The sequence below is a fragment of the Xenopus laevis genome, chromosome 1L (assembly GCF_017654675.1).
Source record: "Xenopus laevis strain J_2021 chromosome 1L, Xenopus_laevis_v10.1, whole genome shotgun sequence".
Taxonomy (NCBI): Eukaryota; Metazoa; Chordata; class Amphibia; order Anura; family Pipidae; genus Xenopus; species Xenopus laevis.
Window position 1 is genome coordinate 166,432,684 of NC_054371.1, and position 26,810 is coordinate 166,459,493.

At 38.0% G+C, this 26,810-nt stretch overlaps 1 protein-coding gene across 1 annotated transcript; it reads right to left on the minus strand.

Annotated features, from left to right (window-relative positions):
- Positions 1–10,924: 10,924 nt before the first annotated feature.
- Positions 10,925–21,984, minus strand: XB5797209.L (provisional ortholog of carbonic anhydrase 15 L homeolog). Its single transcript, XM_018261982.2, has 8 exons — positions 21,788–21,984; positions 20,253–20,288; positions 17,884–18,054; positions 17,105–17,265; positions 16,579–16,671; positions 15,033–15,099; positions 12,752–12,918; positions 10,925–11,292 (listed from the first exon to the last, which is right to left on the minus strand). The coding sequence occupies exons 1-8, from the start codon at positions 21,852–21,854 to the stop codon at positions 11,083–11,085; spliced, it is 972 nt and encodes a 323-aa protein (XP_018117471.1). The 5' UTR covers positions 21,855–21,984; the 3' UTR covers positions 10,925–11,082.
- Positions 21,985–26,810: the final 4,826 nt, after the last annotated feature.

The following is a 26,810-nucleotide window of genomic DNA, read 5'->3' on the forward strand; positions in this document are numbered from 1 at the left end:
TTTTAGTACGATGTAGAGAGTGATATTCTGAGACAATTTGCAATTGGTTTTCATTTTTTATTATTTGGGAGTTTTGCGTTATTTAGCTTTTTATTCAGCAGCTCTCCAATTTTTGCAATCTGGTTGCCAGGTTCCCAATTACCCCAGCAACCATGCACTGATTTAAATATGAGACTGGAATATGAATAGGAGAGACGAGTAATAAAAAGTAGCAATAACAATAGATTTTTAGCCTTATAGAATAGAACTTTTGTTTTTTTAGATGGGGGTCAGTGACCCCCATTTGAAAGATGGAAGAAGAAGGCAAATAATTAAAAAAATATAAAAAGGGAAATAATTAAGGCCAATGTAAAAGTTGCTTAGAATTAGCAATTCTATCACATACTAAAATTTAATTTAAAGTAAACAGCCACTTTAAAGAGGATGCCCCTCTGCCTCAAATCAGACATATTTCCTGTAAATCCAGTAAAACATAAACTTATTGGAAGATGCATGAAACTGAACATGGCAGCAAGTTATCATTCCAACTAAATAGCTGGTAGAAACAGGTCACTGTTCTATTCTCATAGTGTTTACAGCATACAAAATGACATTTGCTATATTTCTATGTCGGACAGATCTACATTGTGGCTGTATCAGGAAGATGAGATGATCACTGTTTTTGGTAAACTACAGTCATACATCTAACATTGTAACCATTGAGTTCTATATTTAATGATGATTAAAGCTGAAGAATGAGCCAAAATTATTTAAAAAAACAAATCGCATAGCCCATGGTTTATGTGGTATCAAATTCACTAGTAAAGAGGATTAACATCAAATAATTGCCCTTCTCTTCTGACAACACAAGATCATTAACTGCACAAACCAGATCAGTATCATTCATATGTCAACTTAGAGGGGGGGGGTGTACTGCCAACTCTGGCTGCTTTAACCCCTTGGTTCTGGAAGCAAATCCTTCTTATGGCAGAGTCAAACTATTTCCTTCTTTTTCTAGTAGCTCTAATATAATGGTATAAAATCTGTTGGCTTTGACATTTAATTATGCGGTCAGACGATCCAAAGTGTGGCCCATTTTTATTTATCTTATTTAGATATTCCATTTGGTGGCAAAATGTATCCATGTCATGTTGCAGTTCTTGTTGAACATAGAAATATAGAATATTGTGCAAATCTCAGCTATAGCATAAGCATGGGATTAGTTATCTGGGAGTCCTCATACTTTAGGTTTTCTGGATAAGGGAGTCTAGTCTATCTTTATTTTGAGGAGCCATGCCTAAATTCTACTAAAGCATGCTTTAACCAATGCTCACAGATCATTGATATAAATTATCAGTATCACTAAGACAGAACCCCTGCAGCAAGGGCCTGAAAAAAGGGCCAATACAGGTCTGGAGATGAAAATCACTAAGGGCAAGTTCAAATATGAAATAAAAAAATGCAGAAACCACCTACACTTGGAGCACAATGCTTCTAAATATATACCTGAGCATACATACAATAACATAAAAGGAAAAACAGCCCTTGCTCTGTGTGCCTAGGATATCCAGGTCTTAATGCTAAGCCCCGCCTTCTGGTTTTCAGAGCATCCTGGAGAACAGGTTTCTTAGTAATAGATTCCATATATATAATAGTGTAAAGGATGATTTCCAGAATCAGAATAAAGTGGCCCAAAAAAGGTTGCTTTTTACTGCAGCAATAAAAGCTATAAAAAGTCAGTCACCTTTTATTTTAGACGATCGATTGTAAGATTAAAATGAACTACTGTATATACTGTTAGGTCTAAATAGATACTAGCATCTGATCATTTCCATTTTAAATTTTTTATACAGGTCTAATCAGTTTTCTGTAGCTTGTCTGTTTGAGTTGTTTCTAATCCTTTTCAGGCTGCTCATTATTTCTGTACCGTCTGAATACTCTTCCCTGTGCTTCTTAACATCACACAGTTTGTTGTTTTTTTTTTTTTTTAAGATAGTGCCCCTTTAAGGCATAAGCAATTCCGTATCTTGCCCAGTCAACAGAACTGGGTAGCATCATTAAACAAAGGTAATTAGTTTATGTCCTTTGGGAAAAATATCTAGAAGACTTGCCCTGTTTCTTCACAACACAAAGTAGCAAACTCTGCAAACAGGATTTAAATGAATATATGACAGATGCACTGAATCCAGTGAAATACAGAATGGCAGATTAGACTTCTGCACGAATGACACACCTAGGGGCAGATTTACATAGTATCGAATATAGAGGGTTAATTAACCCTCGATATTCGACTGCCGAATGTAAATCCTTCGACTTCGAATATCCGCAAATAGTTAGATCGAACGATCGACTGAAAAATCGCTTGATCGCTCGATCGAACAATTGAATCCTTCGAACGATTTTTCTTAAACCTAAAAAACATTAGAAAGCCTATGGGGACCTTCCCCATAGGCTAACATTGCACTTCGGTAGGTTTTAGGTGGCGCAGTAGGGGGATGAAGTTTTTTTTAAAGAGACATTACTTCGACTATGGAATGGTCGAATACTCGAACGATTTTTAGTTCGAATCGTTCGTTTCGAAGTCGAAGTCGTAGTCGAAGGTCGAAGTAGCCAATTCGATGGTTGAAGTAGCCAAAAAAATCATTCGAAATTCGAAGTTTTTTTTTTCTATTCCTTCACTCGAGCTAAGTAAATGGGCCCTCTAATCTGAACTCTTAAATGTATAGTAAATGTTGGTTACAAGCATCAATTGCAGTCTCTAGAATCTAGAATAGTGTTGGTAAAACAGGTGAAGAAGTTGTAGCCACATTTGTGGACAAGTATACAGAAGTCCCTGGTAGTCATGTGACTAATCCCAATTCTTTTTAGCATAAATGAATACCGATAATGTATTGTGTGCATTTCTCATTAATAACGTTAGAGTCAGATCTTTCTAAAACATTTCCACATTCCTTCTATGTAGATAGCTCACATAAAGGATTCCCCTGATCCATTATTTTGGGATTTGGTTGGATCCTGGCAAATCCCGAACTGAATCCAAATCCTAATTTGAATATGCAAAATAGGGTAAAGAAGGGTTTCAAGGAACTGCTTGCAGAACTTGTTGCGTGTGATGAAAAGTCACATGATTTTAAGGTTTCAGATTGGGTTTGTCCAAATCTGAACCTGCTGAAAAAGGGTGAATCCCAAACCAAATCCTGAATTTGGCGATTCCCTAGTTCACATTACATAGTCCATTGTATGGGGTATAGACAAATTGCTCTACTTATGAAGTAATATTGTACTTTTAGTAATGCTAGTTAGCAAAGCTTTATATAAGGCGGGCAGCAGAGTGTACCTAGAACACCCCTGCTGACTTACATGCAGACTGATTGGCAGACACCATAAGAATCTAAATCCAAAGAGGTTGCAAGGCATAGGGTACATGTGACCTTTAATTGAAGATTCATGCATTTAAATCCTAGAGCACTGGTTCTCAAACTGTGGAAACTTGGTGCTATTATGGGGGAGAAGGCCAGTTAGTATAAGATTTGGGAGATTACCTTTTTCCTAGATACACTTGAAAGCCAAGCTTAAAGGTCAATTAAAGTTTTGGGGTGATATGTCCCAGATGTCTGTGAATGGTCATCCAGCTCATGGAATATCTATAGTAATAAGACAACTTGCCAGGACTTGCTGTTTTATTTCAAGAGAAAAATACAGCAAATAAAGTACAGTTGATTTGACTTATTACCACAGATAAATGTCCCAAATATTTTAAAGCTATGGCTGAATAATAGGGGCTCTGACCAGACTGTACATCCAATCGGGGATAAATGTGAAAAGTCAGACAACCTCTGTCCTTGATTAAGTGAGTGAGTGAGCTCAGTTGTGTGTCTGGCTACAGATGGACATTTTGACCAGCTTTCTGGAGAATTCTCCATGCATTTAAACACTATAGGGAGGTCACACCATGTGCACTAGCCTTAATCAAACACTGCCATAAATCTCACCCCATAACAATATAGTTATGATGTAGTCAGTGATTAAGTCTGTTTGGGGGGAGCAAGTATTCTGCTACTCAGTAGAATTACATAGAATTGGCTTATGTTTATTGCCTGTACTAATTAATGTATTATGGAAAGGTCATAATGGGAATGGCCCACTGCCTACTCATTTCACGGTCAGCTGAAGCTGATTAAGCCTTTCTTTATTACCTGATCCACTGCCCTGGTATTTGGCAAGAAAGCGAAGCCTGACTACACACTCAATCCTCAGCTTCATGGAAAAAGCAAAAATTGTCTTATTATATGAGGCTGAGGCTGACACAAAAACAACCTATAATGTTTATATACATAAGTGTATTGTAAATGTCAAGTAGTAAATGTCCAGCAATCAGTTCAGTTAAAGCCTTCTTCTCTAGAGTAGTGTCATTTTCATTCTATGTCAATCTACAGACATGGCACATACTACAGGTATGGGACCTGTTATCCAGAATGCTTGGCACTTGAGGTTTTCTGGATAAGGGATCTTTCCGTAAATTAGATCGTTATACCTTGTCTACTAGAAAACCATGTAACCAAATAGACTGGTTTTGCTTCCAATAAGGACTGATTATATCTTAGTTTGGATCAAGTACAAGGTACTGTTTTAATATTACAGAGAAAAATCATTTGGATTATTTGGATAAAATGGAGTCTCTGGGAGACAGCCATTCCGTAATTAGGAGCATTCTGGATAAAGGGTTTCCAGCTAACAGATCCCATACCTGTACTAGAAATGTACAAGGGTATTGGTCGTTTCTGTAATTGGACAGGTTGGAAAATGACAATCTTGTCCCTTCATTTCTATGATAATATATGTACATGTATGACTAACTTTCTAATAATACAATATTTCCCAGACACCTATATTTTTCAGGAGTCATCCTAATTTAACCTCCTATCACCCAAAGTAAAAGGCTGTCAGTAATTTGCACCCAAATCCTTTCTTATTTGCTCTATTTGAAATGCACAGAACCATCTTCTGAATCTTCTGGCCTGCCTTCCCGGTTCCAAAGTGTATGAAAAACATAATAAGACCTTGGGATGAATAAAGATCTTTTTGGTTAACACAATAAAAGGCAATATAGAGGCTTCTTTTGTAAAATTATGTTTTATCAGCTGGAGCACATGCTCTTTATTTTAAACTTTTATTTACCATGCAGTTGTTTATGTCTGTTTGTGCAATTAAGTGTGCAAATAATGAACTACAGTTTGATATTATGTTGAGAGACACACAATAATATTTGTCTGAATCATGCTGTGACTTGCAGTATTTCGGATCAAATTGTCCTTAAGTGTATGGCTACTCTGGAGACTTGTACAGAACAACAAGTAATCCAGATGCTCCCTGAGCATCTGATTTGTTCTTTGGCATTGAGGTTTATCTGTGCGGTTGTCACAACAGCAGAAATGCCTGCTCCCTGGGGTCTATGATGGTAATGTGGGAGAGCCTCAGGTAATTCTGCATTTTGCTCAGCTTCTTTGCTAAGATGACTGCACAAAGCACTATGGGGCCGCTTTACACCATCTCTGAAGGGTCACAAAGTGAAAGTCCCTGCATCTCCCCACACAGTGTGGCAAGCATTACACCTGTTCATGGCATGGAGCCTGGGGTGAAGGCAAAACCATCCACAGAGGTAACAGATAATCAACACAAAGAGGAAAGTTACAAACACATAAAACATGGACTGCTCAACAAGGGGAAAAATCATTCTCGACTGGAACAGCTGAGGGGACAAATTAGAATGCAAATTAGGGAACACAGTCCCAGAAACCAAATGAGAGAACTGGTGGATAAGATGACACTTGAACATGTCCCTACCAAGGCTCAGTCTAAAGATAATGGAGCAGAAGAAAGCTCAAAAGTGAACCACTGCTGCAGCCCAACATGCTTTGCCCTAGAACTGGAGGGGAAGCTGCAAGCAGAGCTGAGCGCATTGCGGCTGGAGGTGAAGTCCAGCCTAGAGGCAATGAGAACAGAGCTGGGGCAGGATCTGAGAGCATTACAAAGGGAAGTCAAAGTCTGTTGTCACCACTGCCCACTCAAGGATTGTGATTATTCAGTTGCAGCAGAGAAGCGGGCTGAGTGGAAAAATGTTTTCCGGAAAGTGAAGAGCAAAGAAGAGCCGGATGTCAGAACACCAGTCAAATTGGAAGGGCAGATCAAAGCAAGGTCAGTGCCCTCATTGGCCCTTCCAATGGGCCCTAGCCGCAACCAGGTACTCCTCAGGGCCATGAACACCATTGCTGCTAAAAATGCCCTGATGTCCAGTATTGGAGCAAGGTCTGACTCAGACCCTGGACAGCTTCCTCATGGGAAGCAGAATAATAAGCCTGCTCTTAAAACTCAGCAGTCTACCAACCATGGGAACTGTGGGAAAAAGATCAGTAACAGGACTGTGGTCCCACTTCCACAAAATGGAGTTCCAGTGGCAAAAGCTCATTGAAGGGACAGTTACAGCACTGACATTGTTCTGGGACATTTTATTAAGAGCAGCAAGTGTTTGAAAGGATCATGCACATAGCTTCGCAAAGATGTTGGCACTTGCACATATAGCTTACAATATTAGTGCTGTTTGTTGGTGTTGGGGGTAGTAGGGTTGCCACCTGCCCGGTATTTTACCGGCCTGGCCGGTAAAAATTAAGCTCGATTCCAATGTTATTGATAAGGGAAATGCATAAAAATATAGAAATGCCGGTATTTTTTTGAAGAAAAGGTGGCAACCCTAGTTGGAGGTGGATTTAGTAAATGTACTGTTAAGAAACCAGTGAAATAAAATAATATAAATAGACAGTAAACTTTATAGTTGTTTATATTTCTTATCCTTAACTTTACATTAAGAAGGAAACTAAGAAGGCACAAAGGGCAAACATTTTTTCTGAAAGTGACAACTTCTAGTGCAGTGTAGCTACATTGAACAACCTATACAGTGTATGAGAAAATAACATACTGGGTACATTATGGTATCAGCAACAAATGGAAATGTACAGATTTATTAATTAAAAACACTTTAAGAATCCAGATAGTTTTAGTTAAGGGATAACAAATGAATGACAGGCAAAAGGGGTAAGTCACCTTTAAGTTAAAGGGGAACTATCATGAAAATGAAATTTTGATCTAAGATTCCTCCCACTTTCTAAATACAATCAGGTAAAAATACTGTACCGTTTAAGAAATAATCAAGTTTGTATTAGACCTAACTGTCGAACAAAAACTGACTCCACCTACTGCATGAAGACAGAATGAAGAGAGACAGGTTGCTCAGAGGGGGAGAGTGAAGAGTAACTTAACTATTTTATAAATGGTACTTCATTTTTTAATTGATTATATTTAGAAAGTTTCTTATTTCAGCAAGATTAAATTAAAAGCTTCTATTAAATGTTCATTTTCTTAACTGTTAATATTTATAGAATGTTCTGTTCTTAGCAACTTTTAAATTGGTCTTCATTTTTTCTCCTTTTTTAAATTATTTGCCTTCCTCTTCTGCTTCTTTTCATCATTCAAATAGGGGTCAATTAGCCAGTCAGTCAAAAACTCTCTCTGTGAAGCTACAATGATTACTATTTTACTTATGTTTCTGTTCAGACCATCTCCTATTCATATTCCATTATCTTACTTATCTTATTAAAACTACTGCCATGTTGCTAGGTTAAAGTGAACCCTAGAAACCACATAGCTGCTGACTAGCCAAACTAGGAAACTGCTGGAAAAAGAGGCTGAAGAGTCCAAAAAAGCCACAAAATTTTTTTTAAAAAATAAAGACCAATTGCAAATTGTCTCAGAATATAACTTTCTACATCATACTAGAAGTGTAGTTTATTGGGTGAATTAACTCTTTAAGCATAGGATATATATAGTGTTTATAAGAAAAAAAATGAGATGCTGAGACAGATTAAGAGATATGGCATGTAAATATAGTATAACAGTAATTAAGAGAAGTTTATGATAAATAGTAAAACTTAATTAGGAGTTCATCATCAGCTATGGAGGGCATATATATGATATGAGGCTTGTTTTTTGATAAAAAAAAAAATATAATACAGTCAAATGCTGTATAAGAGGATACTCATTATTTTGTAAAAAAAAAAAAAAAAAGCTATAAAGGAAGGAAGGCCCTTAGACCCAACAGGTTTGGCAAAGTAACATTAAACAATATCCCACAACTCAAAATCACTATAAATTACTGAATGTATTGATTTCAACACATTAAAGAGCATGCAAACCACATGAGTTTTCACTGCGTTTCATATGTCACAGTACTAATTCACAGGCGGATGTGAAAAATGAATACCAAAGTATGTAGGGGGTCATTAGGCTGGCCAGCACTTAATTTAGATTCTGGATTGTGGTATTAGCAGACAATCTGACAGAGCAGAGAACCTATAATTTCCAGGGAATTATGAGTGCAAGCACAAATGGCATAATTTACCACTGTGTGCTATAAATGTGCAGGCCGGACTTAGACCTGTTGGGCTAAAAATTGGCCACCACTTCAAGTATGGGTTGGGCACAGATCACAACAGCCCAGCCGCAGCACATATAGCTCTTCATTTGTGCACTGCTGCTGGGCTATTGAAAGCTAGGCACTTCATGGCAATATGCAATTGTTGTATTTCCTGCAATCACTCCAAAATTTAATAAATATGCCCCCAATGTGTCAATGCCAAGTAGTAAACATTATCTAACATTTCCCTTAATCTGCTATTGATCTACAACTCACAGCATCCTACCAATTGCCAAAAGCTTTGAGGCTTCTTAGAGTTGCAGTTCGACAGCAGCTTGATTTTTTTCACCAACCTTAGCTTAAACCTTAGTTCAACTTTAGCTTTCACTCACTGACCATCTATAACTTTACCCTGAGTGTGCATGAGAAACACGAGATGCTGTGGTGTTATTGTAAGAAAATCATGTGAATTTAATTTTTTTCTGTGCAAATAAAGAAGTAAAATATTATAATTACAATAATGTTCCAGATCACATAATCAATTCACCTTGAACCAACACAAAGGTAAACTACTCCCTTTCTATAATTCAGACATAAATACCTTAATCACAGTGTGCAGTCGGACCCCCCTGCTCCTCTAGTAGTTACGCCACTGACACCACCTTATACATTCAATTACAAAAAGAAGCCGAGTGGTTTACTGAAATAAAATCTCACCTTGAGTTAAGCAGGAGTAACTTACGTTGAAAAAACACCAAGTTTAACCTCTTTGTATTAATGAAACCTGTTTAACTGCTAGCTGAGGAGTAAAAGAATGTCCCTTCTGAATGACTAGGTCAGCCTCTCATATCAAGTTGTACTGTGGAAGATGCAGGTAGATCCAGTGGATTGCATGTCATTTTAAGGGCCCATAATCAGCACTGAGTACACTAGTAAAATAAGAGCTCACCACAGAAAACAACTTTTTATTCATTCTTTGGGTCATGCATTTTGCTGTGATCCCCTTGACTGTTCTGCTCCTCAGGTAGAAATAAGTCTTGGCCATCAGTGATAATATATGAATATGATACGGACACACAATAACCTTGCGTAGATCTGATACTTCCCCATGCAGAGTGTGTTTGCTGCTCTGTAATGTATTGGGGGGGGGGGGTTGATGACTTCCTCTGCTTTGTAGGATGTAAGCTTTAAAAGAGAGGTGGATGCACCAGGCAGTTAAAGTTTAGAAGACTACAGGCAGTGCAACATGACAATTCTGACCCCTTGGACATAGTACATAGCAGAAAGCACACCTCAGGGTCACAGCCAAGTTGGGGCCAGTGGTTTTGAGCCATAAAATATTCACTAGTACCCATGCAGTTCTCTGTCTCCTCTGCAGGACTGCAGTTTGGTCCAGTGCTACCCTAGGCACCAGATCTCATTGCACCCCCCAGCCCTTGATCAACGCATGCACATTTGGAAGTGATATTTTGTTTGTGTGCAAACTGTATACTTGCCAGCCAAATCCAGTGGCTGGCAAGTTCACACAAAATTTACCATATAGGCACCTGAGGACCAACTAGACCCTCAAGTGCCTTTATGGTTAATGCGGTCCTGCCTCTCCTGCTTTACAATATTTACTTATATATATATATATATATATATCGATATAGATATATATAGATATATATATATATAATGGTGTGAAGGATCAGCACTCTCCCATTAGTTTAGTGAACAAAGTGCTGTTTTATTGAATACACAACATTAGATCCGACGTTTTTGGGGACCTTTTTCAAGTGGGACATCGGATCTAATGTTGTGTATTCAATAAAACAGCACTTCATTCACTAAACTAATGGGAGAGTGTTGATCCTTCACACCATTATCTACATTATTGATCATGCACCCCTGCTCTAACAAGAAAAGAGTGCGGACACCAGCAACCATTTTGTGTGTGTATATATATATATATATATATATATATATGCACCAAGGTGAGTTGACAGCACTCCAAGGAAGTTTTGAGGCAAAGGTTTTAGCAAACAAAATGTAGGTTTATTGGTTCCAACGAAAGTTCTCTGATGAAAGTTCCAGTGTGGAACTGAAGCGTTGGAACCAATAAACCTACATTTTGTTTGCCTCAAAACTTCCTCGGAGTGCTGTCAACTCACCTTGGTATCTATTTATACTCAGACTGGCACCCAGTATCCCTGGGATTAAAAAAACTGCCCTGTCAACTGAGTATTATGACTTGTGGTTGGATAAAGAACTGGTTCGAAGTTTGTCAATGTTAATTATGGCCATAAAAATAAATAAAACCAAGGCAGAAAAAGTGTTAGTGCAACTGCTGCAGCTTCTTTCAGGACCATATTGCATATAAATAGGGCATGGGAACTCTATTATATATATATTATCTACTGTATTCCCAGCATGTGCTGCAGGTTGCCCATCCTTTATTTAGGGACCAAAAAATATTTGTGTCCTTTGGCCTTTTTGTGTCTTGATCTGTCCCTTACAGTTAGGCAACAGCTTCAAAAGCAGCTTTACAGTTCACAACTCCCGCTATCAAGTAATCAGATTCTGATGGCAATTGTATGTTCTTTCTGTGCAGGAGCCAATCAAGAAGGTGCTTGGAGTAGTTGAGCCTGAGCTTATCAGAAGAGCAATAATGTGTGGGAGGCCAGACTGATCAGACACATGATGAGGAATGAGGCATGGATAAAATTGGAGCGGTTCACAGTAGCATCCTTGGACGCCAAGACTTTTCTTCCCTTTAGTGGCTGCGGGGTGCGGAAATTGTCTGACATTTTGACCAGTGTCTCCCCATGTGCAGTGAAATGGGCAGTTTCTGTCATTATTTTCAGCTGTGAAGATATTAAAAACCATTAGCAGTATCACCGACATTGTTAATAAACAGCTTATTCTTCCAGACCTGTGCTTGTCCTACCATTACCTGGTGCAGACTTCTTACTACTACTTCTGCCCATGAAAAAGATATGAAAGGACCACACAGTCAGTTGAGGCAAAAATTAAAGATCTCAATAAAGCAGAGCTTAAAAATGTCATCCTGACTTTGTGTTGAGGATTGATCATTGGTCAATATATCCTGACTGCATCTACATTTATTATGCTGGAATGTAGCTTAAAGAGATACTAACACCAAAAATGAAACTCTTTTTTACATTTTGCATAATATTGCCTTTGAAAGCAACTTATAACTTTTCCATTAAGTATTCGCAGGATGCTTTTAGCTTATCTGTCTCGTGCCCATGTTCCTGTATGAGGGGGCTGACATATTTGTGCAGCAGGAGTTGGTAAAACAGTCAGGTTTAACTAACAATTGCTTACAAAACCAAACCTCTGAGCAAAAAATGATCAACGTGACCTATAGGTAACTTTTAATGTACATTCATATTTTAAAAAGTAGTTTTAAACTTTAAACTTTAAAACTGCTTAACTGCTTAGCAATGAGAAGACAGTGCAAGATGCATAGGCTTTCTCCTGTTATCTCCCCAAGAGGACAAGTTAAAGGAAGAGATTATGGTCAATCAAGGCTTTGGGGAGTAAAATAGAAGGATTGCTATGGTTAATTGGCTGAATGCTTACTTATAAAATCATTTCTTTAGCAGTAACAATAATTTCTATTATAACAGCTTCACTTACAGTATGTGGGCATTTCAAACTCGGTTTCATTCAGCCCAATAGCTCAGCACTGCATAAGTTGCTTAACTAGCCATCTCCTGGAGAACTAGTGCCAATAAGAGTCTTTTTTGTAAGGCAAAGCTAAAATTCAGCAGAGAGTTTTGTCCTGTATCAGCCAGTTTGTCCTTTTCAAAAACCATTTAAAGAAAAAAAGAATTCTGCAAGGTCCCCCCCAACTAAACTTGATATTAGTGCCATTTTAATATTCTTCCTAACAATATAATTGTGGCAACATCATGCTAACATAACATTTGCTGTGTTTCACTGAAACTTAATTATTCATCCCAGCCATGCCTACAACATGAACCATCAGCCTGTCAGTCTGAAATTGGTAGTAAACTACAGCTCCCACAATCCCCACTACAGCAGTGCAAAACTCAACTGTATAACCACACAATGAATACCCCCAGATTAAGCATATTTTATTACCCAGTCAGTGATGGATCTAACTATTGATAAATCATCATTGACAGCTAGCTTACATAATAGTTTAATGAATCTCACATTTCTTCTCTGAAATAAAGTTTAGCATTAATTAACTTTGACATTTACTTCTACTACATATATACAACCTAGTATTTCCTGATACAGATAATTGCTGTAGTGCATTGAATTGCTTACCTGTCTTTGACTGATGGATACCGGATCCTCAAACACGGTCCATATAACCACCTCAGAGCAGTCTGGAGTTGTCAATGATCCTTCATATCGGTAATACCTAGAAAGCTTGTCATGGGGTGGAAGGAGCTTTTCCAGTGGAAAGGTGGAGTCTAGTTGTATGAATTCCCCTGAAGCGAAAATGAGTAGATGAGGAGAAATAGAAAGTATGACAAGGGTAGGAACAGGATTATACTGATGAAATTTGCCCCTCCAAAGTCAGCAATACCTTGACTTTGGAGGGAAAAATTCCATCAATGCTACCCCTATGATGACCATTCAAAATGTATTAAAAAATCTAATTTCCAAAACTCAGTGAATTGGATTGACCTGAAAACTCGAATTGAATTCGATATGAGCTTTTTCTCAGACAAAAAACTTGTCAGGAAGGCTGCAAACAACTCCAAATTGATCCCAGAGATGTCTTCCATTGACTAAAACAGCAATTCACCAGTTTTTAGGTGGCGAATGGTCAAATTCGAGTTCTTAAAGGGCCAGTTTATGATAACTCTCGAAAATCAAATTCGAATTTTTAAAAAAACTCGACTCGAATTTTAACAATTCCCTAGTCGAATTTGACAGTTTTGGCCATAAAAAAATTAGACCCTTGCTAAATATGCCCCGTAATGTTTTCACATAAAATTTACATTAACATACCATAAAAAATGTGACAGATATGCTAGAATTGCAGCTTAATGGTTATGTAATGTTTCAACTGCAATCTTTACTTATTGGTATGGAATTATAGTTTACAGTGGCAAGATACCATAGCCAGTTAAGACTGTTGTCACATATGCCATTTTGTTGCAATCCGAGCAACAAGACTAGAATTGTAGTATGCGCTGGTTGCTAATGTTTGCAATAGGAAATACTAAGGGTTGGCATATAAATGTGATTATGAAACAAGACACACTTCTATGTCCACTTTCAAATAAGAAAAAACACCATACCTATGGCAAATCCAGGTACATATAATAGCAGGCAAACACAACATTTTTTTGAGTTTTGTCACCGCTACTTTTGGGAATCACAGAACCAGTCTATGCTAGTTTTGCCATTTAAACCAGAAAATCCATAGCAACAGTATATGGGACGTTTTCTAAATATCCTAAATGGTGTTCCCTCAAAGGTTGCAGCATAAGTAATCCTGTGTTGGTAAATGATTATGTTAAAAGGTTGAAAAAGTTTAATGCAGGTTAAACCAGCTAATTTGGGTGGTCTGGGACAAAATCCCCTAAAGCTAGGCAGAAGACAAGAAAATGTACAAATGTAGTAAAATAACTAACACACAAGCTAGAGGCTAAAAAGGAGTTATATGCATAGTCCAGAAATCTGCCCTGCTATAAAGCCACACTGAGCATTTTTGGTTGGAAAGGTTTTCTTGCATGGAGAATATTATATCTCACTCTTAGTAAGGAGAAAAAAATGCCAAGTAGAATTTGAACTTTAAAGGTCAGGGCACACAGGCAGATTCGGAGAGATTAGTCTCCTCTTCTTCAGGATGACTAATCTCCCTGAACTTCCTTCTCTGCCTTCCGCCGGCTAGAATGCAAATCGCCGGCGGGAAGGCACTCGGTGCAATTCGCGAGGCGACTTTCGGAAAACTAATCGCTCCGAGTGCCTTCCCGCCATAGATTTTCATTATAGCCGGCACAAGGCAGAGGAAAGCAGTTCGGGGAGATTAGTCGCCCCGAAGAAGAGGAGATTTGTGCCCTGACCCCAAAGAGATACTGACACCAGAAATTAAAATGTTATTACATCTATCACAATATTGCCTTTGAAAGCTACTTATAACTTTGCCATAAAGTGTTTGCACAATGCTTTTACATTACCATGTTCCTGTATGAGGGGGCTGCCATATTTGTGCAGCAGGAGTCCGTTAGCAATGGAAACTTTAACTGACAGGCTGAGATGGGACAGTCAGGTTGGCAAAACAGTCAGGTTAAAAACTTCAACTAACAATTACTTACAAAAACAAACCTCTCAGCAAAAAGCGATCAACATGACCTATAGGTAACTTTAGGTCCGGACTGAGAATTAAATTAGGCCCTGGCATTTCAGGTACACAGAGGCCCAAACAGCCCCCACCAGCCCACTAAATACTGACTTTCTATGGCACCTTATAGCAGCCCCTCTGGCATTTGCCAGAACCCACAGATTGCCAGTCCGGGGCTGTAACTTTTAATATACATTTATTTTTTTAAAAAGTAGTTTTTCAGTGTCAGTATCACTTTAATGCACTTACCTTCCAAAGACACATTTTTCATACCAGCCACCAGTACGTTATAGCTGGGGTTGTCAATTTCTGACACCTAAAGAAAAAAAAGGGTCTTAAATATCCAAAAAATCACAAAGACCACAAACCTAATATGAATGGCAGAAATGAGGACTAGCGATGAAGCATTCTGTTAAAGGGGTTGTTCACCTTACAAACTGTTTTTTCAGTTCAATTGTTTTCAGATTGTTCCCCAGAAATAAAGACTTTTTTCAATTACTTTCCATTATTTATTTTTTACCTTTTTTCCAAAATCTAATTAAAAAGCTGAATGTTCCTGTCTCTGGTGATTGAGTCTGACAGCTCAGTAATTGAGGATCAGACTCTGAACTGTTACAATTTTGCAACATTTAGTTGTTAGATTTCTCAGCAGTATCTCTGCAGTATTAGCAACTATTGTATCAATTCTAACAGCTGCTTGTAATGAAACCCAGAGATTCTGCTCAGCAGGGACAAAGACAAGAAATGTATCAATTTAGAACAGTTTATAGGGTTGCGACCCCCCCACCTCCTAGAGCTGCTTTAGAAGGTCAAAAAAGACACTTTACACTTCAATATTAGAAAAACGGTAAAATAAAACAGTAATTGGAAAAAGTCTTTATTTATGGTGATCTATCAGAAAACAACTAGTTTTTTGAAGGCAAACAACCCCTTTAATGCTTTTAAGATGATTTCTTGGACAAGCAATATCCAAGGCTATTGTTGGTATAGATATGGGTATATATATAATTTATGTGAGGGCATGGGAGGGAGGGAGGGCAAGAGAGAGAGAGAGAGAGAGAGAGAGAGAGAGAGAGAGAGAGAGAGAGAGAGAGAGAGAGAGAGAGAGAGAGAGAGAGAGAGAGAGAGTGTATCGAAGTCGAAGGATTTAGCGCATTTAGTACGATCGAAGGAAAAATCCTTCGAAAAATCCTTCGAATCGAACGTTTCAAAGGATTTTAATCCATCGATCGAACGATTTTCCTTTGATCAAAAAAAGCTAGGAAAGCCTATGGGGACCTTCCACATAGGCTAACATTGATGCTCGGTAGGTTTTAAGTGGCGAAGTAGGTGGTCAAAGTTTTTTTTAAAGAGACAGTACATTGACTATCAAATGGTCGAACAGTCGAACGATTTTTAGTTCAAATTGTTCGATTTGAAGTCTTAGTCGAAGGTCGAAGTAGCCAATTCGATGGTCGAAGTAGCCAAAAAAAATACTTCGAAATTCGAAGTATTTTTTATTCTATTCCTTCACTCGAGCTAAGTAAATGTGCCCCTTTGTAGCAAAATACATTAGAGTCCTTATTTTGACAGCGACATTTTTGTTGCAGTGACTTTTTTGGACCAAAATATATTAGCGTCTATGGATGACTTTATTTCTCACTCCAGTTACTTTAAAGTCAATATGCGTTTTTTTCCTGTGTTTTTTCACTGCAAAATCTTTAAGGGCAAATTTTTGTCTTGAAAAAATCTGCCAATGGCGAAATGCGGAATTGCGAATCCACACAACCGTGCTCATGACTAATATATTTCTTACCGTAAAAAAGAAGCCTAGCACAGCCAGGCCTTGAGGGTCTTTCTTGGCTTCACTGATACTTTGGTACTTTGCATTTATGTGAACAATATGCATCTGGGGATAGACAAAATCAGATCATTTGATTTTAGTTTCACTGTAGACAAATGGCTTAGACACAAACTCCTAAAAGCAACAAAGCTACAATGGTAAATCACATAAGTGTATTTGTGTATTTGGTTTTCTGATAACGTCATAGGAAACATATGCTGTCATTACTAGGAACTAGGGGCAGGATCCTAGTTAGGAATATTTTGGTATGATTAGGAATGCAGTTTTTCTCTGAGCCGGTACAAACATGGAATAATGTACAAAATATAAAGTGATAGCATAAAAGGATTAAATCGTTTGAATACTATATTCAATGAATGATGTTTGATCCTTATTGTTCTGCATATTCATATGCACTCTCTTTCAAATTGAAAATCACCATTCCCTACCACCACTGCTGGAAATCCATTCCCAAAGGTAATTATTTGGTGGCAGTTACCTCCATGGGATATTGCTTGCCATCCATCAAGTGCTCTGAACCATCCCTTGTTGCGCTCCCCCAGTGGAAGTGGAACTGGAGAGCATGGTATGTATTTGGCAGCCCAGCACCACTGATATTTAGGTGACTCTGTATCACATCTCCATGAAGGCTCAAGAGGACTGCCAAAAGAACACAAAGGGCAAAAGGAAGGCCTTTTAATGAGAATAGGATAACTGTGGTATTTTAATGACAGTAATTTAAATGTCCACAGCTGCTAATTTGTCTAAATCTGCAGTCTAAGCCTTGAAGGAAACACAAAGTAATGCACAACTGAGAAAGAATAGAGTATAAATATTCTATGAAGTTTGTGGTTATTGAACCTGTTATCCAGAACACTCAGGACCTGAGGTTTTCCGGATAAGGGATCTTTTCGTAATTTGTATTTGCATACCTTAAGTATAATTTAATTTAAATAATTTAAACATTATTTAAACCCTACAGGATTGTTTTGCATCCAATAAGGATGATGTTTATCCTAATTGGGATCAAGTACAAGGTATTGTTTTATTATTAAAGAGAAAAGGGAAATGATTTAAAAAAAATTGAGTTCATTGATTATAATGGGAGATTGCCTTCTTCTGAGCTCTCTGGATAATGGGTTTTTCAGATAACTAGCATACAGTATAAACAGTATATAGGAAATAACAAATTAGTGGAGCAAGAAAAAATTTAATATGTCAATAACTGTATTACCCTCCTGCTCCATGTAAAAATCCATAAAGTGTTAAACATCTTACCTGAGTGTCCATCATTCATAAGCTTCCACCGCCCAGGTGGCACCTGGTCATACCCCTGAAAATTGATGTCCCCTAAATGGCTGTCTCTTTTTACTTTTGACATCTCAATGTTGATTGGGGACTGTCTTTCTCCTCCACAGTTATGGTTGATGTCCTTCCAGTGATCTGGCCCTAATCCCAACAGAAGTGGATTAATATTATGATGGCATTTACTGACATTTGTGACATGACAAATATGTATTTGTGTGTGCTTAGAGAAATAATAGAAGTATGGCTTCCAACTAGGGATGCACCGACTCCACTATTTTGGATTCGGCCGAACCCCCCCGAATCCTTTGCGAAAGATTCGGCCAAATACTGAACAGAATCCGAACTCTAATTTGCATATGCAAATTAGGGGTTGGAAGGGGAAAACATTCTTTACTTCCTTGTTTTCTGACAAAAAGTCACGCAATTTCCCTCCCCACCCCTAATTTGCATATGTAAATTAGGTAAATCCTGCTGAAAAAGGCCAAATCCTGGCCGAATCCCGAACCGAATCCTGAATTCGGTGCATCCCTACTTCCAACATTATCTATGCAAATGTATTATAGATCCATTGATTACTAGGTTATAGGCTAGGTAGCCACAAAAATCCTAAATATCTCTGCCATACAGAATAAACCCTTATGATCAAGGTTACTTATAGACTGTAACTTCATGGTGGGTTTACTTGAATTTTTTTTTTTTTTTCAAATGTATCATAACACAGGAGCATGAATTCAATTATCCAGCTATGTGGAGCAGCTTTACTATTTAATAACCAGTTGGCAAATGGCCTGTCTAAAACCAGATTTAAAACACACCTGCTGTTACTTTCTAAAAGGCTGACTTCATATTATCAAATTTTGGGGCTATTGAAGAATTTAAGGTGGCCATACACGGGCCACTAAAAGCTGCCCACAGACCGAGTCGGCAGCTTATTGGCCCATGTATGGGGCCCTCCGACGGGCTTCCCTGATCAATATCTGGCCAAAGTCGGGCAGATGTCGATTGGACGGGACTAAAAATCCCGTCGGATCGCGGCCGCATCTGTTCGTTGATGCGGTCCCGCGATCCGCCCACCCGTTACCCATCATTAGGATCCGATCGTTGGGCCCTAGGGCCCACGATTGGATCAGCCCGATATTGCCCACCTCAAGGATCTCTCCGTGTATGGCCACCTTAAGTGTTAGAGATGTGGACTGTTTAGAGCATCTATTACATATCTCATGTTATACAGATACAGCCCTACCTCCCTTGCTACAAAGGAAAATATTTCTAAACAAATCCTAAACAAACACACTATTTTTTACTTACCGTGTTATTTTTGTGATAGTTTCCCTTTGAATATGGTCTAATATGTTCCAAGATAGAATTAGACATATGTAAATACTGTATTGACATTCAAAAGAAAATAACAGATAACTGTGCGACTGTGCAAGGAATGCGCTTTTGTTTTGAGACCACAGATAGAGTTACACAAATTTCTTATTGTCTAAAAAATAAGCCTATTAACCTCTGCAATTTATTAGTCATTTGACCTTTATGAATTTTAATGGGCAGTTAAATGAAAGAATGTTTAACCTTTATTCATATTTAATCAGGAAAATTCTATTAATGTGGTTGTGTTAAAGTCATACTGCTGCTTTCATATATATCTTATAACAAGGATGTCAGTGTACTTTTTGTGTCATTATGCTTTCTTTCCCCTTTATCTCCTCCCATTCTACTTCTACCCTTCTGCTGGTCTCTGGGATGAGATAGAGATGGATGGGCGGAAATGGCTTGTGATGCTGTTTACATATCTGTGTGTATCTGTATTTTATCATGATTTATGTGAAACTATTTTAACTGAATGGGAATAAAATGCAATAGTACCTGATTATTTCCAGTGTATGGCTGTTACAGAATTACCATGACACCAGTGAAAACAACCTTTTGCTTTCTAAGGAATAGCTTAGGAATACTGTTACTTAATACCCACATTTACATTAGTACTATTAATTACTAAATAACATCAAACAAGTGGGTGCAGGGCAGGGAGCACAAGGCAGGGTGCCTTTACAATTAAGCCCAGATACTTTGATGACCCCATGAATACAGTACTGGCTGCATTCATAAGGGGAGAGCAGAGTTCCCACCCCCCTACAGAACCCTGTATTTCCTTCTGCCCTATGACTGCATTGAGCCCTAGTAAATGACCCAATGATCTATTCCTATGAAGAGCTTGTAAAATCTTTTCTTTTTTAATCTAATTTTCAACATCCCTTAACCTGGGTTCCATTTGAAAAAGTTTTTCCCCCCAAGGAGTCAAATATATATACAGTAGTTCTTATTTCTGCACTTACCACACTTGGGGTCCAGGGAGGAATAACACCAATGACCTGAGCAGATAAACATAAGCATGTAAGAATTAGAAAGTGAGTTAATTGTCAATGCTTTAAAAGTTAAAAATTGCTATTAGAAGCAGTATGTGCTTAACTCCCGGTTGTTACTTTTAAAACAATGTTGCAAAAGTCTTCGTTCCCCAGTAAAGACAGGTCTGTTAATCAGCTGCCTTGTCTTACATTGTATCAACAGTCTGAGCCACCAGGGCAGAGAATAGAAAGGGACAAACACTGCTTTCAATAGCAATACATATACAAATAAATAATAAAAACCATAGACAATTAGTAATATATGTATATTGCAAAGTTGCCTAGAATGATGTGTATATCTGGTCATTCCTATTAGTAATCTTTCCTGGTGCAAGTTCTGTAATTAAACAGTTCCCTCTGTTGGCCAAATTATGATGAAACAATGGTGAAATTCTACTTTGGATTTACCAGCTGATAACATCTAAACAAGTCAAAATTAAAGTGTTCTTGTTTTACTCCTTAAAAAATCCATACATACAATATTTATTTTCTATTCTATCAGTGAAGTAGTGCATCATTTTTTCTCAATAAGGAGAAATTACAAATTACACTTGCATTGACATTATAAATACAGGCAAAAATTTAATAATTATACATCTTTTTTTGTGGTCCCACTTGTATATTATGCATAATAAATTTCCCTGATTATACATTTACCCGAATTTAACACCATTTTTTTCTAGTCCCCTGAAAAATGAAAACCGGGGATTCTACTGTACACAATTGGTATACTGTGTATAGCAGAGTCACTTTCCGTAGTAGACAAACAACATTGTTTTAGTAGTGTATACTGTAAGTGCTTTATACCCTTTCGAACTGAGGTCACTTAAATGCACCCATTCATCAAGGCACCACTTATTCTTAGTCTTATTGCTAGACTTTCTTTAAGTAAAACGCATACAACAAAATGAGCCAATGTGTACAGAGAATTGATTGAATACCCGGAGATGCCTAAAAGTACATGTAATACATAAGTACATGTAATGAATTCTTTGACATTGGTTTTGTTTCTCAGTTAATTGTGATGGTTGGACTATTGCATTCCTCAACTGGACTATTCATCATTCTCAGGGCAAGATTTTGTGTGTAAAGCAGCATTAAGAGACCCCATACTTCATAGTTGGAGGTTTATAACTTATAATAAAAGGGAAAGTCATGATTTTTCCAAAAAGTATATAAATACTATGCTGAGTGAGATAATTGTATAAGATTATATAAATCATTATATAGATAAAATGCAGGTCATGTATTATGAGCATTTCCCAATAGTCTCAATATTCAGCAGAGTGGAACACTTCTAAACTGCAGTATAATGAGATAATTTCCTATAATAATTGGAAGTTTTACTTAATAAAAGCAGTTTTACTGAAATAGCTCATTCTAAAATGCATGTGTTTTTGGTCCAGTAAGTTAGATGGATGTAAGACTTTCAGGGCAGAAATAATAAGGCATTGCAAGTGGCTCACCTCCTCCAGATCCATGTACAAATAAAGGCCACATGAAGAAAAGAAAGCAGAGCAGGTGCAGCTTCATGTCCTGGTGCTCTGAAGTGTCAGACTGCAGGAACAGGAAAGCCCTGGTGTCCCCAGATACAGTCTCACTCTTCACTTCTTGCTCACACAGAGCTGCACTGGACACATACCCTCTCCAGTTCTCCCTTAAATCTTTATTCAGATCAGGGTTGAATTTTCAGTTCACACTTTCTTACTTGGGAGGGGGCAGAGGAATCAGCTGGACTCCTCCTGTGATACTGGACTCATTCTTTTAACTCTTTGCTTGTTGGAAAATATAGTGGGAAGGACACACTGCTTGTTGTAAGCTGCTGAGAAGCCAGTTACTGGTAGTTTCTTCTGGTCTCAGCAGCCCAAGTAAATGTTTAAAGCTGGCCATACACGTTCAGATTTTATTAGTCGTATGGTGAACGTTCGGATATCGATCATGCATTTTAATGCCACGACTTAAAACTAACATTCAGATTTAAACTGTAGGATTAAAGTTAAAAAAAAATAAATCAGACAATGTTCTGGGCATTCAATTGACAGACAATAATCGTAAGAAAGTCATATGCCAGTGATAGGCAATATATGCAAAGATATTATTATCTTATAGAAATTTTTTAACCTGTCCAATCAACTAAACAACTGATTGCCATTGCACAAAATTTGTTGGCATGATAATTCAGAGCCCACACATAGTCCAAATATTAGTATTATCTGTGCGTCTATGGTCAGCTTTAGGCAGGGTATTCAGTTCATGTGGCTACAGAACAAAAAATCCTTTATTGAGACATGACTTTGGCTCTGGACAAAAAAGTTTTTTTTGTCCAGAGCCAAAGCCATTTCTCACTAAAGGATTTTTAACTTTTTTCTTATACGGGGTTCTGTTCGTCGAACTTTTCTTGATTTATGATGGTTCTTGGCCACATTAAGAGCTCGCACCAATTAATCAATTTTTGCATATCTGTGTAGAGTCAGTATTTTCCCCCCGATCATGTCGCCACCTGCAAGACCAGTAGGTGAGTTGATGCAGTGCAACTCTGTCCAACTATAGGGCTAAATATGACCCTGTAGGAGCTTTGTATTACCCAAGGACTCTTGAAAAGTTCCATACACTTTTTTTTTTATGACATCATCATATATGCTCCAAACATTCTGGAGCATACATTTTGTAGACCTGGTACCAGTGGTGGCATACATAGTTACCACTTAAATTAATATTAAAGCAAAACTTAGTCTTTTTCAATGATTTAAAAATCCTGAGCTGCAAGAACATTTCCTCACAAAAAAAAAACAAACTGGGAAAATGCTTGATAAATCAGCCGATACATATTGGGGTTAGGGCTGGACGAGGCTTACAATCTATACACTGATTTCTAAGATGGATTAGTAAGGTTTCTCGTCTGTCATTTATTCCAAATATTGCAACTTTTTGTTTTCCATGACCAACCACTTTGAGATGGTCATAAACCATTAGTTCAATTAGTGAAGGTCCCCATAGACGCAATGACCAATTTTAGCGAAGTCCGTGCAATCCTTCGAAATTATCGTGCGGGTTGTGGGATACGAACGATCGAACATCTTACGATTTTTCGGCTGACATCTGTCAGGAAATTGATCGGCCAGGTTAAAAAATCTTTGTCGATCCCAGTGCAATCTATATATGTCTGCAGGGCCAAGCAGGCAAATTGGTCTTTTTAGTTGATGGACAATTCGTACGATTGTTCCGAGATAATCGTGGTCTCACGATGACGATCGGATCTTTTAAAAATCTCAAAATCTGTGGCCAGCTTTAAGACTCTATAACTAGGCACAGGTTTTCCTATGTTGGGAAAACCTGTGCCTAATTTTTTGAACAGTTTCACCCACATAAATGAGATTACATGGACGTATCAACATATACACCACAAAATTGGTGTCACAGCAATAATGCCATCTGATTTTAAATATCTTGTTTGTAGCAGGACTATTGAACGTAGCTCCCGTCAAACAAAGCGACATTGTGCAGAGACTCTGCAACAGAACATACCATCCCTAGGAGGACCTAAAAAACTATATATTGTCTCGGTGAAAGACCTATTTCTGCCTGTGTTACTTTTTTACCTATTCTACATGCTTTGCTAAATGGCATCATGGGTAATTGATTAAAATATGTAATTGTGGGATATGCATCCTTTAACAGGTTCCAATGTTTACTTAAAATCCGACTAAATTTTTCACTTTGACAATGATATTGACCAACAAACGTCATACGATGTCTATTATCTGTTCTATTTCTACCTGACCCAGTTTCCATACTCATCTTAGATTTAGCTATCAGATGGATATCCCCTATCTGACAATTTGGTCTTCGTTTTCATCAAATCATGTTCCAATTGAACTGGTTTTGTAATGCGACAAACTCTAGTAAATTGACTGGTGGGTGTAGATATTTTAACCACTGTGGGATAAAAACTATCATATGCTAAAAAATTATTGCGATCCATCGGTTTGGTGAATATTTTTGTTACAAATCCATTTTTAGCCCGTATTATGTTAAGGATTAAAACGAAATTTCATGAAGACTAGCAGTCATAGTAAATTTTGTATCATTATGGGCACCATTTATCACATTTCGGAAGGTGGACAAGCAATCCAAGTCACCCTGCCATAGGAGGAACACGTCATCAATGTACCGCCACCAAGCAAAATACTGGCTGGCAAACAGTCCATCAGAATAGACATGTCCCTTCTCAAAGCAAATCATGAATGAGTTTGCATATGCTGGGGCAACATTGGATCCCATGGCCGTCCCCCGAAGGTGCAAGAAAAATTTGTCAAGAAATCTAAAATAATTTCTATGCAGAATAAAGCTTAAAGGAACAGTAACACCAAAAAATTAAAGTGTTTTAAAGTAATGAACATATGTAGTGTTGGCCGGCAATGATCTGTGTGCTTCAGAAACACTACCATAGTTCATATAAACAACCTGCTTTGTAGCAATGGAGGAAATTGAAAAAAGGCTATATGGCACAGGTTAAATAGTGGATAACAGATAACACCATTATGTTCTACAGAGCATATCTGCAATCTGCTGTGTAACCTAAACTTTTTCTCCTTTAAATGGCTGCCCTCATTGCTACACAGCAGCTTATTTATATAAACAATAGTGTTTCTGAAGCAAACACATCAGTTTTACCAGTGCAGGGTAACACTGCATTATATTTTTATTACTTTAAAACAATTAAATTTTTTGATGTTACTGGTCCTTTAGTATCTCCAAGACAACAAGATACTGGACATAGCAGACAGTTCAGTAAGAGGACCTCAATCTCGGATTTCCCTTTTTGTATGTAGGTCTCAACCGCCGGTTAGGTTGTAGGTGGAACAAACCATCCTTTAGATTTAAGACCAACATCAAAACCCTTTTTATAGGAGTCACAGAACGTTCATGCCCACCCGAAAAGTGAACTTTCAATCTTAGTCCAAAGATTAATAAAGTCCAAAAATAAACGATATAGGTCCACCTGTAATTGAAATTCATCTAATTTAGAAGTGGGACAAAAATTAAGTCCCTTAGCCAGTACTTGCAACTGTATAGGAGAGAGTTCCACAGAGAAGAGGTTAAAAGCTACCAAACGACGTGATCATTGATTCCATCCCTGGAATTTTGATTTGTTCTGTACTGTTCCTATTTATAAATATACAAATAAATATATTTTAAAATGGGAGTTTTAAAATATTCAGCTCATACAAACTGTTAAAATCTGGAGAGAGCTGCCTTGGCTCTCTAAAAATTAATGCAACGATAGCTTCCTGCTGGGGTAACTATATCCCATGTAAGGAATGTACCTCACACCTTCCCATTACAAAGCTATTCATGAATGGATTTATCAGCTAATTAACCTCTTCCAATCCAAACATATAGGTGCTGAGCTTATATTTGTAGGACATGCTGAATAATGATATGTACAAATTAAGCACTGCTGCTTGGTCTCATGAATTACCAAATATTCCCAGGTTTCCAGACACGGTCACTTAAAAAAAAAAAGTTTTGACTGTATTTGACTCTTGTGATATTGTTCAGTGGAGGCAGTGAAGGTGTTAATACAATGTGAAACCACAGATATCTGTAACAATATACCCGTATAGAATTTCAATTGAATGGCTAAAGGGCCCTCATCCTTACACACCTCTAAGTTTTTAAGAACCACTGGGAGAGCACGGATCAGATTTACTCACGCTAGAATTATATAAGCGTAAAGGAGAAGGAAACCCAGTCGGCGCAAAAACCCTCCCCCCTCCCGTGTGTTGCCCACCCTCCTTCCTCCCCCCCTGGCCTACCCGTCCCGCTGGGCAAATGCCCCTAACTTGTTACTTACCCTTCTGCGAAGGTCCAGTCTATGGAGTTCACCGACGCCATCTTCTTCCAAGCGATCTTCTTCCTGCTTTGACCGGCACATGCGCAGTAGGAGCATTTCGCCGGTACGATCTACTGCGCATGCGACAAAAGTCACGAAGTGAAATCGGAAAACTGTCTGTTTCGCCTGCGCCAAAACGCCGGTCAAAGCAGGAAGAAGATCGCGTGGAAGAAGATGGTGCCTGTGAACTTCGTGGACTGGACCTGCGCAGTTAGGGGCATTTGCCCAGCGGGACAGGTAGGCCAGGGGGAGGAGGGAGGGTGGGCAACACACGGGAGGGAGGGTTTTTGCGCCGACTTGGTTTCCTTCTCGTTTAACGCACTTGCATATATTTGATTAATATGGGACTCTATCAGCAGGGCAGACACGAGGCTCAGTGTGAAGTCATTGAAAAGTCAAATTCAAACAAGCAGATCATAGGGGGTTATTTACCTAAATGTGAGTTTTTAACACCTCAAATGAACTTACAAGTCTAATTTCTTAATCTAGTTTGTAATGTAAGAAAAAAATTGAATGGAAAAAAACTTGAATCCGTTCATTTGGGGTTAACAAATCGAGTTTTCGTCAAAATACCTTGAATCGCTCAAATTGAT